We start from the raw sequence: 14,392 nt of genomic DNA, 5'->3' as shown, positions 1-14,392 counted from the left end.
AATAAAATCAGTTTAAATTAATTTAAAAAATAATAATATGTAACTTTCGATTTAAAAAATGTATACACAAATATATAACTATTAATAACTTTAAAAATTTATATAAATTGTATAACCTTCACTGCACTCCACGTGAGAAATCCATGACCATATTCTGACATTATTATTTCATAAATATTTTACATAAACCTTAATCATGAACACAGATTTGCAAAGTTCTTTGAAACTGCAGTCCATTATTATATAGACGGGCATCAGATTTATGCGACCCAATCACATTCTTATACTATACTACATCAGTTATACATAGGGACACATCTTGGCTGCTGAACTTCACTCCGATGCGGTTTGCTCCTCGTTATTATTGAGGTATAACTTATCAGAATTAGCAGCAGTAGAGTACCGGGTCTGCTGGAACAGGCCAGCAAGACAACCAACCAAGGGAGCATTAATATATGTTGTTGGCTCCAAATGACTATAGTCAGACCTCACATCATTGAATTGATCATTTGAATCAGGTCCTCCAACTACAGCGCCAACATGAACGTTTGGATTCGCTGAATTGTTATTATACCACTCTGAGTATCCCTCGTTGCAACCGACCTTGTTGGGCATTACGTGAATAGATGGAATGGAGGCACCTCGATGATGAAGATGTTGGGGATACTGGCTTCCAAACCCCACCATATACGACCTTTGCAGTGGGTTTTTTCCCAGGATGTAATCTACCTGATTAAGTCCATAAAATCAAAAACCTTGCAAGTTTCCTAATGATAATTGATGGATTAAGTCTATTATGCTAAGTGGATTGCAGATTTTAAGTCTGGTTTTGGTTTTGGTTTAAGAGTGTTCAGGAGAATTGACCATGTGATTTCTAGTTTAATCCAAGGGCGTTTAGGAGTTGATCATGTGACCTCTAGATAGAAATATTTAACAATTGACTATGTGACTTCTAGTTTAATCCAAGGGAGTCTAGGAGTTGACCATGTGATCTTTTGATAGTTGACCATGTGACCTCTTTACAGAAATACTTAACAATGGAAACTTGACCAATTGAGCTAACCTTTAGAGCTTAGGAGTTGACCATGTAACCTTTCTATAGAAATACTTAACAATAGAAACTTAACCAATTGAGCTAACCCTTAGAGTTTAATTTTAAAGGCCTTCAGGAGAATTGACCATGTGACTTCTGGTTTAACCTGAAGAGTATCTAGAAATTGACCATGTAACCTCTCCAGACTCGCCTATTCTTAAATCTTGTAAATAAAAATGAAATCAATTGTTAAACTTTATTTGAAGTCAATATAATTACCTGACTTTTTGCAAAACTTCGAATATCTGAAACCGAAATTGAGACCCCGCCACACTGTATTGAGGAAATCTTTGCATCGGCAAGTATATCTGAGTATACAATCATTACATTTGAAGCGCTAGTTACGTACTGTAAATTGCTGCTGTCTCTTGTGTACAGAAGACCGCCTGGAAAATTCCTGTAATTAGTTGTAAACTCAAGCAATATTATACACATTCACTCTCGCTAACTCTTCCAATTAAAGCATGTGAAATTCAACGGGTAACCTTACTAAAATGAACTTTGCTGAAGAATTCAGTTATGTTTAGTAGCGAAACCTGGAGTTGTCCGAATCTGCACGGTACTACTTTTTGGCATTAAGGCACATATAAAGGAATCTGCATCGGTTTTATATTTCTTCAAGGAATTATCGCCAGACAGATACTCCTATATAGAAAAACAGCGCGTTGAGACTATAATACAATTAAAAAAAATGAAAATAGAACAATTTTTAAATATTGACCTGGGCTAAGAGTACTTGAGCTCCTGCAAATTTGTTATCCCAACTGAATTCAGAGACGCTGCCACTCCATCCTTCGTTATCCAAAGCAAATTTTGAATAAAATGGATTCCCCGTTGCCTTATAAAGCCATGTGGCAGCCCACAGCAGTTCGTCCTAGTGAAATGCAGTTAGTCAATATTTGAATTTAATTGAATAGTAGATTTCTGAAATATTTTAGAATTTGATGAAAAAGAGTAAAATTAATTATTTCACTTAATTCTAGTTAATCAAATTCTAAAATATATAATTTAAATTTTTAAAATATTTTAGAATTTAATAAACAAAATTTAAAAATTAATTATTTAGCCTAATTTTTGTTAATCAAATTCTAAAATATATAATCCAAATGAAAAACACATTAAACTGACACCATACATTTTATTTCCCCAGTAAACTTTTAGACATCAGGAGTTGTATGCAGAGTACATACTTGGAAACCAGAATAGGAGCAGTAGAAGGGGCACGAGGCTTGGTAGGAGGCACGGTATGTGTTTGCAAATTGAAAGAGCTGCAAGAAAAGGGCCAGAGAGTAAGATATACTAGACACCCAGATGGCAAACAAATGATGAATTAAAATAAATATTAGGCACCCACTAGGCGAGAATGGCGAAGTAATCTTTTGGAGTAAGAAGAATTTGATTCGCCCAAGGCAATGGCTGCAGAAGACAAAGCCGCAGAAGCATCGGCAGCCACTTCGGTTCCAGGAGAGGATGAGTTGATCTGGTACAATGTTCGAGGAGTATCCATGTCTTCTGGCCTCTCCCAACACTGGTGATCGCTATTACCATCGCCCACCTAATATCATTTTCACCATTATTGAAAACGATAAAGAGGTTAGTTTTAATTTCTCAAGGACAATCTTAAGTCTCATTTCTAGGTATAATTTACAATTTAATATGAGAGATAGTGTAAGTTTGTTGTTTGTCTATTTTATTTTATAATTAAAATTTAACCCAAAAAAATAAAGTCCAGGTCTAAACAAATACTAACACAATTTAACCCAAAAAAATAAAGTCCAGGTCTAAACAAATACTAACACTGGTGATCCTTATTATCATCACTCATCTAATATCATTTTTACCATTATTGAATAGGATAAAGAGGTTTTTTCAATTTCTCAAGGACAATCCTACGCCTAGGTTTCACTATTACTTTGATTGAGGGGAGAGGTGCAATTTATAGCTCAGTATGAAAGAGAGATGTGTAAGTTTTTAGTTTGTCTATCTTAGATCCGAGATGTGTAAGTTTTTAGTTTGTCTATCTTAGATCCAAATAAATAATATTTAGATCTAAATATCTAAATGAATAATAATGTCTAGATCCATTTTAATCTGGATCTCATGGGCCTAGAGGAATCAAATCCCTCTAAGTCTAAACCTTTTTTTGGAGTGTAGAATTTGAAGAAAAATTTGCACTGTCTCCGATAATAAATTGAGAGTTAAATGAATCTAGACCAGTTATAGATTAAGGAAATAAACTGAATAATAGCAATATCGATTGTTGGGGTCGTTGCTATTCTTTTGATTTCAAGATGTTTTCAAAATCTACCATCGAAATAAGTTCAACGACTTAACACAATCTGTTAGATTTCAAAATAATTGTTAGATTTCAAAATAACTTCAGAAATTTAGAATTTAGTTAACAACAACATACATGTCCATCCATCCTTCTATATATATTTCCAGACCTGAGTCCATAGAGTAGTAGGAGCTGTATGGGCCTTCATGATAAAATTTGAGCCCCAGCGAATTGCTTGGAGCAAGTAGTCCAGCTGGTTTGCCTGAGATAACTCGGATCTATATTGAGAAGCAGCCCATGAAAGAAGGGTCACTGTAAAAGACATGGGCCATCCAAATTTCACGTTGTCTCCAGCATCGTAGTAGCCTCCTGTCAAATCTACCTGCAAAATCATTGAAAAAAAAACACAAGAGGAAAATTACGAACTCTGCTCAAAAGCCACTGAATTGCATCAATTCGAAGCCCTAAGTCCATCAATTCATTTCATTACATTCCCGAGCCTGCCATCTGACAGGCCAGAATCTCCCCTCCAGGTAACTCGTTGAGTTGAAGGAAGCTTTCCAGAGCGCTGTCCTTCGAAGAACAGAATGGCTTTTCTCAGTGCGTCATGGTAATCAATTGCTTCTACATTTTCAGTACCATATTCAAAGCCTGATGTGCTCAAGGCCAGAGAAACGAACACCAGCAAAGCCAAAGAAAACGCAGACATTTTGTATTACAGTGTTTACTGATTTGGGCTTATTTCTCCAAAGTATATATCGAGGATTTATGGCAAACAACGGGGGGAGACCGGATGGAAATAAGGTTGTGAAGGCAATTCAAGAAAAGAAGCATCATGCTGTTCTCGTGTTTCAGGAAGTTGGGGAAGGTCGTAAGAAATATAATTGACAAGATCAGCAGATAACATACCCATGACATTTTGAACCTGCAAAATTGGAGGGGTATTCTATTTCGAACCGCAACGATCACATTCAACATTTCTTCTTCACACTTGAGGCATGTGGATGTCTTAATGATTAGATGCTTTGAATGGCATGACCGATGGATCACATAATACCTGATCCATCAGATTTGATGTTTTACATGAAACTGCTTTTCGTTGCCCGATATTTCAACGGTCCTTATATTATGCCCCACATCATATGGGTTTTTCTTTGAACGTTTCAGAACACCTGTGTATGGTATAATTTTTAGGGATGGCTTCTGCAACAGAAAAATCGTTGTCACTGACATCGCATCCCTGTAACAACATGAAATAGTATGGATTTCTTATCAGTCGTGACATGCTCACAATCATTACCTTTATATCCTTATTCAACATTGCCAACTCATGGTATTTATGATACATTTGACATTGCGATGGTAACTTACAACAGCTGCAAATCAAACGACAGTTACGCGGGATCAGTGGCTAAAATGATGTTGCGGTGCCGGAATCCGCTCTTATAATTGTGCCAACATGGTAAACCATAGAATAATGGTCTGTTGTTATAAATGTATATGGTTTGTTTTTATATAAAATTATCAGCAGAATTATTGTTGGGTATTTTTCAATGGGAGAAAATACCAAAAACCAATAAAATAAACACACCACAGAGACAATGCTCTGTTTCCTCTGTCCAGGATCTTTTGCAGAGAACCTCTTTTCAAAAAAAATTAACTCAGAACACAGTCCATTACACAGTCACAACACATTTCTATTAATTTAAAACTGAAAGACTGATACAAATTCCATCCTCTGTGCAAAGAGGGATTCACAAAATAAACTCTGTTGCAGTCACAGATTTTCCACTGCTGTGGATATTACAAAACAGCTCTTTGTTCTTCAATACCTAAAATCAAAGCATTACATTTCCGTTTCTATAACGCACTGCTGTGCAAATTACAAAAGCAAAACACACTATCGTGCGTAGCTACCACATCAAAAAAAAAAAAAAAAAGGAACTACTCTTAAAAAACTATTATAGCACGTAGACCTATTTTTTGTTTTAACGTATGACAACATGTTTATAAGAAAATATAAAAAAATGTGTATGCCATATGGGACATACACCCATAACCAAAATTAAAACATATAATAAATATGGGACGTATGCCCATCCTCTTAATAAAGGCCGCCACCAAAACTACGACACACATTAAACTTCATTTAATTCCTCCTACGGCAGTCAACGCATAAATTTTTACTCCACGCAAAACTTGAATTGACCCAGGCCCGTATGCAGCTTCGGAGATCGACGGCTGACAACACGCAAGGAGATCGGACGGCTGGAGTGGATATCGGAAGGCAGTTTAATGCTGGGCTTTACCTCCCGATATGTCAGAGTTGCTTACGTCAGGCGAGAGCCACGTGCCAGCACCAAAACGCATCGGAACCTAGAATACGGAAACAACTTTTCCGGAAAAGCGGTGCGATATGCTTCTGGGTGGTTTGTGGTTTCATGCTGGTGGTTTTGGGTGAGAACGCACGGCTGCGTTGAAATTATAACTTCAACACTCCCCTTTAATTTCAACAGCTGGGCATTCGGTCATACCGAGACACTTTCTCAAAAATTCAAAGCTTTTCCGATCCAATGGCTTTGTCAAGATGTCTGCGACCTGTTCTTGAGTCCTGCAATGTTTCAAGACAATTTCTCCATTGTTCACCAATTCTCTGATGTAGTGAAACCTTGTATCAATGTGTTTCGTTCTTTTATGAAACACTGAATTCTTTGACAATGCAATAGCTGAGCTATTGTCACAAAAGATCACTGTCGCTTTTGCCTGCTCTTGGCCTAAGCTTCTCAACATTCTTCTCATCCACACTGCTTGACATGCTGCTGCTGTAGCTGCCACATATTCAGCCTCTGCTGTAGACAATGCTACAATGGACTGCTTCTTAGAAGCCCATGAGATGGCTCCTGAACCCATATGAAATACATAACCGGAAGTGCTCTTCCGATCATCTACACTTCCAGCCCAATCGCTATCAGTGTATCCAACCAAGTCTGAACTTTCTGAGACATTATATAAAATTCCAAACATTTTGGTACCTTTGACATACCTCAAAATTCTCTTTGCTGCCTGCCAATGTGCCTCCTTCGGCCTCTCCATGAACCTGGAAATTAAACTAACAGCATACATTAAATCAGGCCTAGTTGCTGTTAAATACATAAGGTTGCCCACAATACTTTTGTATAAGCTAGGATCAAAATTCTTGTTGCTGTCCTCTCTGCTGAGTTTTAATCCCATCACTGTGGGAGTGATGGCTGCCTTGCATTCTTCCATCTTAAATCTGCCCAAAACTTGATTTACATATCTTGCTTGAGATATAAAAATTCCTTTTTCATTTTGATCTACTTCTATGCCTAAGAAGTATCTCAACAAACCCATGTCAGTCATTTCAAATTCATCCTTCATGACTGATTTAAAATTCTCAATAAGATAAATATCATTTCTAGTGAAAATAACATCATCTACATACAAGACGACAATTAAAATTTTACCATCCTTTTCCTTGATGTAGACTGTGGGCTCTCCTTCACATTTGTCAAATTCATTATCCAATAGATATGAATCTATCCTGCTGTACCATGCTCTTGGCGCTTGCTTCAGCCCATAAAGAGCTTTCTTCAATTTGCACACTTTGTGCTCTTCACCTTTCTTCTCATATCCAAGAGGCTGTTCCACATAGACCTCTTCCATTAACACTCCATTTAGGAATGTTGATTTCACATCCATTTGGTAGACTTTCCATTTGTTTTGTGCTGCTATGGACAGCACTGCTCTCACGGTTTCCATTCTTGCAACCGGGGCGAAAGTCTCCTCATAATCTCTTCCATACTGCTGCTTGTACCCTTTGACAACCAGCCTTGCTTTATGCCTTTCAATCTTGCCTTCAGCATTACTCTTGGTCTTGTAGACCCATTTCACACCAATGACTTCTTTGCCTTTCGGTAGCTCAACCAAGTCCCATGTTTTGTTTCTCTCTATGGCATTCATCTCCTCATCCATAGCTTCTATCCATTTCCTATCTTTAATTGCATCCTCGAAATGAATAGGATCATCAACATGACAATACAAGGCAAATAAGGAATTCATTCCTTCATCATAAATGTCACTTAGATTTCTAAATTTCTTACCTCTTTCACTTGGTGTGCAAGTGCTTGAAGATGCACTTGAATTTCCTCCTTGTGGTGTGCTTGGAGAAGCACTCTCATTGATCCTCAATGGTGTTCCTTGCTGTCCTTGTGTTGGCGCTACTGTTTGGGGATGCATTTCAGCCACCTCCTCTTCATCTTCATCATGAGACAAACAGTTTTTGACATTCACTGTTTTCTCTATGCTTCCATCCCAAGCTTCCTCTTCAATGAATTGAACATCCCTGCTGACAAAGAACTTCTTGGTAGATGGAATGTACAGTCTGTAGACTTTGGATTCCTCACTGTATCCAATGAAGATGCATTTCTCCCCTTTGCTGTCCAACTTCCTCCTTAGCTGATCTGGTATGTGTGCATAGGCCACACACCCAAAAACTCTCATGTGGGTAACTCCTTGCTTTCTCCCACTCCATGCCTCTTCTGGCACTTTGTTCAAGACTGCTTTTGTAGGACACCTGTTCAATATATAAACTGCACAATGTACAGCTTCAGCCCAATACTCATTTGGCAAATGCTTTGCCTTCAACATGCTCCTTGCCATCTCCATGATGGTTCTGTTCTTCCTTTCAGCAACTCCATTTTGCTGTGGGGTGTACCGAGTTGTAAACTGTTTATGAATTCCATTTTCTCTACAAAACTTTAGGAATTCATTGGAGATATACTCACCTCCTCTATCAGTTCTCAATACTTTTATGTGCAGCCCGCTTTGGTTCTCCACAAGTGCTTTGAAGTTTTGGAATTTCTCAAAGACTTCACTTTTGTTCTTGAGGAAATATATCCAAGTCTTTCTTGTAAAATCATCAATGAATGTCAAGAAATATAGGCTGCCAGCTAATGATGGAGCTTGCATTGGTCCACACAAATCTGAGTGGATAATCTCTAAGGGTGCCTTTGCCCTTATGCTTTTCCCTGATGGAAAACTCTCTCTATGTTGTTTGCCCAATATACAACCTTCACAAAGGCTGTCCGGCTTCTCTATCAATGGTAATCCCTTTACCATTCCTTTTCTGCTCAATAAGTTTAGACCTCCAAAATTTAGATGCCCGAATCTCAAGTGCCATAACCAGTTCTCATCCTTTGGCACGCTTTGGAAGGCCTCTTGGGTGACTGCTGCCATTTCCCTTTTGTTCTTCATGTCTGCCCTGATCCGGAGAGGGAACATCCTGTTCCTTGTCATCTTCACTTCAGCAATGCATCTTTTGCTGGGTGGTATGTCCATGATGGTGCACACATCATTTACAAAGTAAACATTGTAACCCTTTTGGATAAGTTGTCCAACACTCAATAGGTTACATCTCATTCCGGGGACATAGTAGACATCTGCTATGGTTTTCCTTTCTCCTTGCTTTGTAAATATTTTTACCTCCCCTTTTCCCATAACAGACACTTTACTATCAGTTCCTAGTGTGACCTCTGATTTCAAATTCTGATTTAAGGCTGAAAAGAGGGCTATATTCCCTGTCATATGGTTGCTGCAACCTGAGTCTAAAAACCATATGTCTTCACTATGTGTTTCAGCCATGTTACAAGCTAACAGGACATTGTCTTGACTGCTGTTTTCTCTTGTAACATTGGCATTTTGTCTGCTGTTCTTATCATGTTGTTTCTTTCTACAATCACTAGCATAATGTCCATACTTTTTGCAATAATAGCATTGAACATTAGATTTATCATACCTTTGTCCTTGAGCCTGATACTGATCTCTTTGTTCACTGCTGCCTTGACCTTGGTTCTGATTTGGATTGCTGCCTCTTCCTTGTGCATTTGATGGGCTGTTCCTTCCACCTCTGTTCTGGCTTCTGCCTCTTCCTCTTCGGTTTCCTCTTCCTTGACCTCTTCCTCTTCCAAAGGACATCTGGGTCTTGAAGGCTTGCTCAAGAGATGAGTTTTCATTCCTACTCAACCTCTGCTCATGTGTTATCAGTGATGCATGTAGCTCATCAACTGAATAGTTTGAGAGATCCTTTGTCTCTTCAATGGTGGTGACTATGGCATCAAACCTTGAGGGTAAGACCCTCAATATTTTCTCCACTATTCTTCTATCTTCAATTGTTTCTCCATGAGTTCTCATTTGTGTGATTACACCAATCACATGAGTGAAGAATGATTCAATGTTGTCTGACTCCTTCATGTTCAAATTTTCAAAATCCTTTCTCATCATTTGCAATTTTGCTGTCTTCACTCTCTCCATGCCTTGATATACTGTCTTGAGGGTTTGCCATGCTTCATTTGATGTTTTAGCTGCTGCTATCCTTGGAAATATACTCTGGTCTACTGCTAGATGCAACAATAAAATGGCCTTTGCATCCTTCTTCCTATTGCTCTTCAGGAGATCCTTCTCTCCCTGAGTTAATGCATTGAACTCAGTTTCATCTGCTGGTTCTTCAAAACCTTCCTCAACTATTTCCCATAAATCTTGAGAAGCAAACAAGGCTCTCATAGTTATAGACCAGTAGTCGTAGTTCTTCCCATTAAACTGTGGGAGCTGGGTATTAAACATACCCATACCAGTGCTTGTGCTAGCCATTCCTTGACTGTGTGTTTAAAACAACTGACTGCTTCTTCAGCAACACAAAAAAAACTTTTGAAATACCTGAATCCTTTGATGTCTGAGTCTTCTGTCTGCCTGAGAAGTTTTGCTGCAGCTACAAACCTTCTCCCTTCAGCTTCTTTAACTTCTTTAAAGAGCCTGGTCCTGCTCTGATACCACTGTTGGGTATTTTTCAATGGGAGAAAATACCAAAAACCAATAAAATAAACACACCACAGAGACAATGCTCTGTTTCCTCTGTCCAGGATCTTTTGCAGAGAACCTCTTTTCAAAAAAAATTAACTCAGAACACAGTCCATTACACAGTCACAACACATTTCTATTAATTTAAAACTGAAAGACTGATACAAATTCCATCCTCTGTGCAAAGAGGGATTCACAAAATAAACTCTGTTGCAGTCACAGATTTTCCACTGCTGTGGATATTACAAAACAGCTCTTTGTTCTTCAATACCTAAAATCAAAGCATTACATTTCCGTTTCTATAACGCACTGATGTGCAAATTACAAAAGCAAAACACACTATCGTGCGTAGCCACCACATCAAAAAAAAAAAAAAAGGAATTACTCTTAAAAAACTATTATAGCACGTAGACCTATTTTTTGTTTTAACGTATGACAACATGTTTATAAGAAAATATAAAAAAATGTGTATGCCATATGGGACATACACTCATAACCAAAATTAAAACATATAATAAATATGGGACGTATGCCCATCCTCTTAATAAAGGCCGCCACCAAAACTACGACACACATTAAACTTCATTTAATTCCTCCTACGGCAGTCAACGCATAAATTTTTACTCCACGCAAAACTTGAATTGACCCAGGCCCGTATGCAGCTTCGGAGATCGACGGCTGACAACACGCAAGGAGATCGGACGGCTGGAGTGGATATCGGAAGGCAGTTTAATGCTGGGCTTTACCTCCTGATATGTCAGAGTTGCTTACGTCAGGCGAGAGCCACGTGCCAGCACCAAAACGCATCGGAGCCTAGAATACGGAAACAACTTTTCCGGAAAAGCGGTGCGATATGCTTCTGGGTGGTTTGTGGTTTCATGCTGGTGGTTTTGGGTGAGAACGCACGGCTGCGTTGAAATTATAACTTCAACAATTATAACCATTATAATTATATTTATCAATGTGGTTGAGATAAGTTTATAAATTTATATGAAATATATTTATAATTATATTGATAAATGTGGTTGATATAGACTAATATCTATCCGTCACCACATTAATAATTGTTACCTGTATTTTGTTAAAAACTATTTATTTCTGATTATTAATAACTATATAAATAATAATAGCCATATCATTTTATATTTATATACTTATACTTATTATATTAATATTATTTTATATATTAATATAAAATTAGTTGTTACATGAAAAATTTCTAATATATCAGTGGTTATATTTAAAACTTTAATATAATCCACATATAACATAATAATAACATTCAGTTCTTATTAGTAATATGTATTTATTCTCACTTTTATGTTATGGTTAATAATTATATATATATATATTTACCTAGAGTGTATTAATAATATTAACGAGCCCCAAGAATTAGCTCAATCGGTCAAATCAGTGCCTTGCCAATCGGGAGGTCACAAGGTCAATTCCAGAAAGCTCTTGGGGTCAGGTCAGTAAATAGGCCGAGGTGTGTGATCCCCTTCCAGTGGGATTCACCCCTAGTGTATTAATAATATTAACTATATGCATATTACATATTAAACTTATATATATATATATATAGAATAATGTATTATTTAATAATAAAACATGTAATAATAATATATTATTAAATTTTGTTAATATATTAATAGTTACAATTCAAACTATAATATAACATAATAATAGTATTTTATTATTATTTATAATAAGTATATATGTCTTACCGATATCGTGAATAATTTTTATATATTTATTAATATAACTCTTAATATTTTTCATATATTTACTTAAAGTAAATTAAAAATATCGACTAAACCAAAGGATTAATAAACACAAATGATTATTAATATTATAAACCAAATCCAAGAGTTTAATATTATAAATCCAATCAATTAGTAAACCCAAAGTATAAATATTATAAACATAAAGGATAAACAGACCCAAGGAAACAATATTAAAAACACATGGGATTAATAAACCCTAGGAATTCTCATTTTAAACCCAAGGGATTGATAAACCCTTGCTTTATTTATACTATAAACCCAACAAATTAGTAAACTAAAGGGATAAGTAATATAAACATAAGGAATCAAGAAAACCAAAGACCAATATAAAAAACAGGAGGAATTAATAAACCCTAGGAATTATTAATAAACCCATGGGATTAAATTATTGTTAAACACACACATGGCAGCAACAAATATGAAAGATAAAACATGAGAGTGCATTTTTTATTAACAAATGATATACATTTATAGTACATGGTTTGACCGTTGGGTTCCACATCCCAAGGTCTCTTGGACTTCGTTTGTCTATTCGGCTTCCACACTAACCTATAGAGGATTAGGTGTCCAACATTCCCCCCTTAATCCGAAGGGTTATGTATGAGTCCAAGAAGAGAGCTGTAATACAAAATATGCAAAAAATGCATGGGAGCGCTAAGCTAAATGTGCTCTCTGAAATGTTGGTATAAAGAGCGGTGGTTTAAGGATGACCACCAGCACTATAATGCTTAGTGTAGTTCCCGGAACTCTTCCAAGTCTGGCATAAAGCTCAAGTCTTCAGCTAGAGGAAGTGCTCCTGATGTTTTGAAGAGGGAAACCTTCAACCAATAAAGGGAGGTCTCAACCCGCATTAAAGAGAGAACTTCAACCTGAAAAGGGAAGTCTCAACTTGTGATGGTTTAAGGATGACCAACAACTCTGGAATGCTTAATGCAATTCCTGGAACTCTTCCAAGTCTGGCAAGAAGATGAATTCTTTTGCTAGAAGAAGTGTCCCCAACTCTATTCCTGGAATTCTTCTGAAACTAGCAAGAAGCTGAAGTCCTTTGCTAGAGGAAGTGTCCCAAATTACCAACTGAAGGCATGCTCAGGGGCATCTTTGTCTCTGGCTACAACTCTGAAACTGGTGTGACAGGTTGTGGCTTAGGCTCGCTTGATTTGGCTTTGAAGCTTGTAGATGACCATCATTTCCCCCCCTGTCAGATACAAGGTGAGATGATGGAGAAAATTCAACCGCAAGACTATTCAATACTCTTGAACAAGTTCTAACATGTGACTGAAATATCTTCTTGATTATTGATGCCCATTGCCAAGAAGCGATCCATCCAAGATGAATCTTTGTTCTTCCAGGAGGTTTGTTTCTGAAGCATTTGTTTGAAGAATGATTGGTTTTATGACAGTGCTTACATGGATGAAGATCAAAACAGTAATATTTCAGATGGCCAACTCGGTCACAGTGTTGGCATTTCACAATCTGTTGTTGTTGCTATTACTGTTGCTATGGAAGAGGAGCAGAATCTAGAACAGCTGAAGGTGAACTATCATGAGGAGCAGGTGAAGATGAACCATCCTGAAGAAATCCAACACTTTGAAATTGGATTGGCTTGGAGTAGTCTGGAATATGAAAGGACACATCCTTGTCATATCCAAGACCAGTTTTGTGCTTGTTGTGGACAAACTCTTCCCAAGGTCTGATGATTGGCTTGGGAAGTGTAGGCTGGACTTCTAAATCTGCATTCACATTTGCTCTTGAATCAGCCTCAACTTTATTGTCCTAATTACTTTTTGCATGTTGATGGGAGTAAATTTCTGATTCAAAAGGAGAATTGTTCTTAACAGAAACAAGTTCAGAATCATGACGATACTTTTGTAACTCCTCTTGCTGTAGTTGTGATTCTAGCTGTAGAAACTCTATCTTTTCATGTGCATTTTGCATACATGTTTGAATGTCTGAAAGAGAGGCTTTGCTAATTTTGACTATGCTGTCAGTAGTGGACCTGATTAGAGTTTTCAGCAACTCTAATAAGCCATGAATTTTCGCCATTATTCAACCAAACAATTGGGAAAAGTGTTAAGAAACCAAATGCACAGTGTTGTTGCAAATCCGCACCAGAACAATATGCCAATCAACAATAGTAACCACCAATTTGTTGCAGTACAAAATGATAATGCTCATAGAAATAAAATGGGAAATTGGTGACGAATATTTTAAGGATTTTTCTTCAATAATAGACTCAAGCTACAAAAGGGCTTATCAGATTGATAATTTTAATAGTAATACTATCTCCAAAAATATGGGTGTCCTTCACCTATAAGCAGCTCAACTATGAATATGATGTCAAGGGAAACTTTAACATGCTCTTCT

The 14,392-nt window shown here is 37.1% G+C and overlaps 1 protein-coding gene across 1 annotated transcript; it reads right to left on the bottom strand.

Annotated features, from left to right (window-relative positions):
* Positions 1-333: 333 nt before the first annotated feature.
* LOC149158964 (endoglucanase 20-like) lies at positions 334-4,080 on the bottom strand. The gene is made up of 8 exons (XM_089434138.1): positions 3,862-4,080; positions 3,541-3,753; positions 2,448-2,648; positions 2,284-2,361; positions 1,815-1,967; positions 1,630-1,738; positions 1,313-1,479; positions 334-729 (listed from the first exon to the last, which is right to left on the bottom strand). The coding sequence occupies exons 1-8, from the start codon at positions 4,078-4,080 to the stop codon at positions 334-336; spliced, it is 1,536 nt and encodes a 511-aa protein (XP_089290264.1).
* Between the last annotated feature and the right edge of the window lie 10,312 nt (positions 4,081-14,392).

Source organism: Pinus tabuliformis, chromosome 5_2 (genome assembly GCF_031772625.1).
Source record: "Pinus tabuliformis cultivar Carrire ecotype Pingquan chromosome 5_2, CPIR1, whole genome shotgun sequence".
NCBI lineage: Eukaryota > Viridiplantae > Streptophyta > Pinopsida > Pinales > Pinaceae > Pinus > Pinus tabuliformis.
This window is presented reverse-complemented; position numbering and strand designations above follow the sequence as displayed.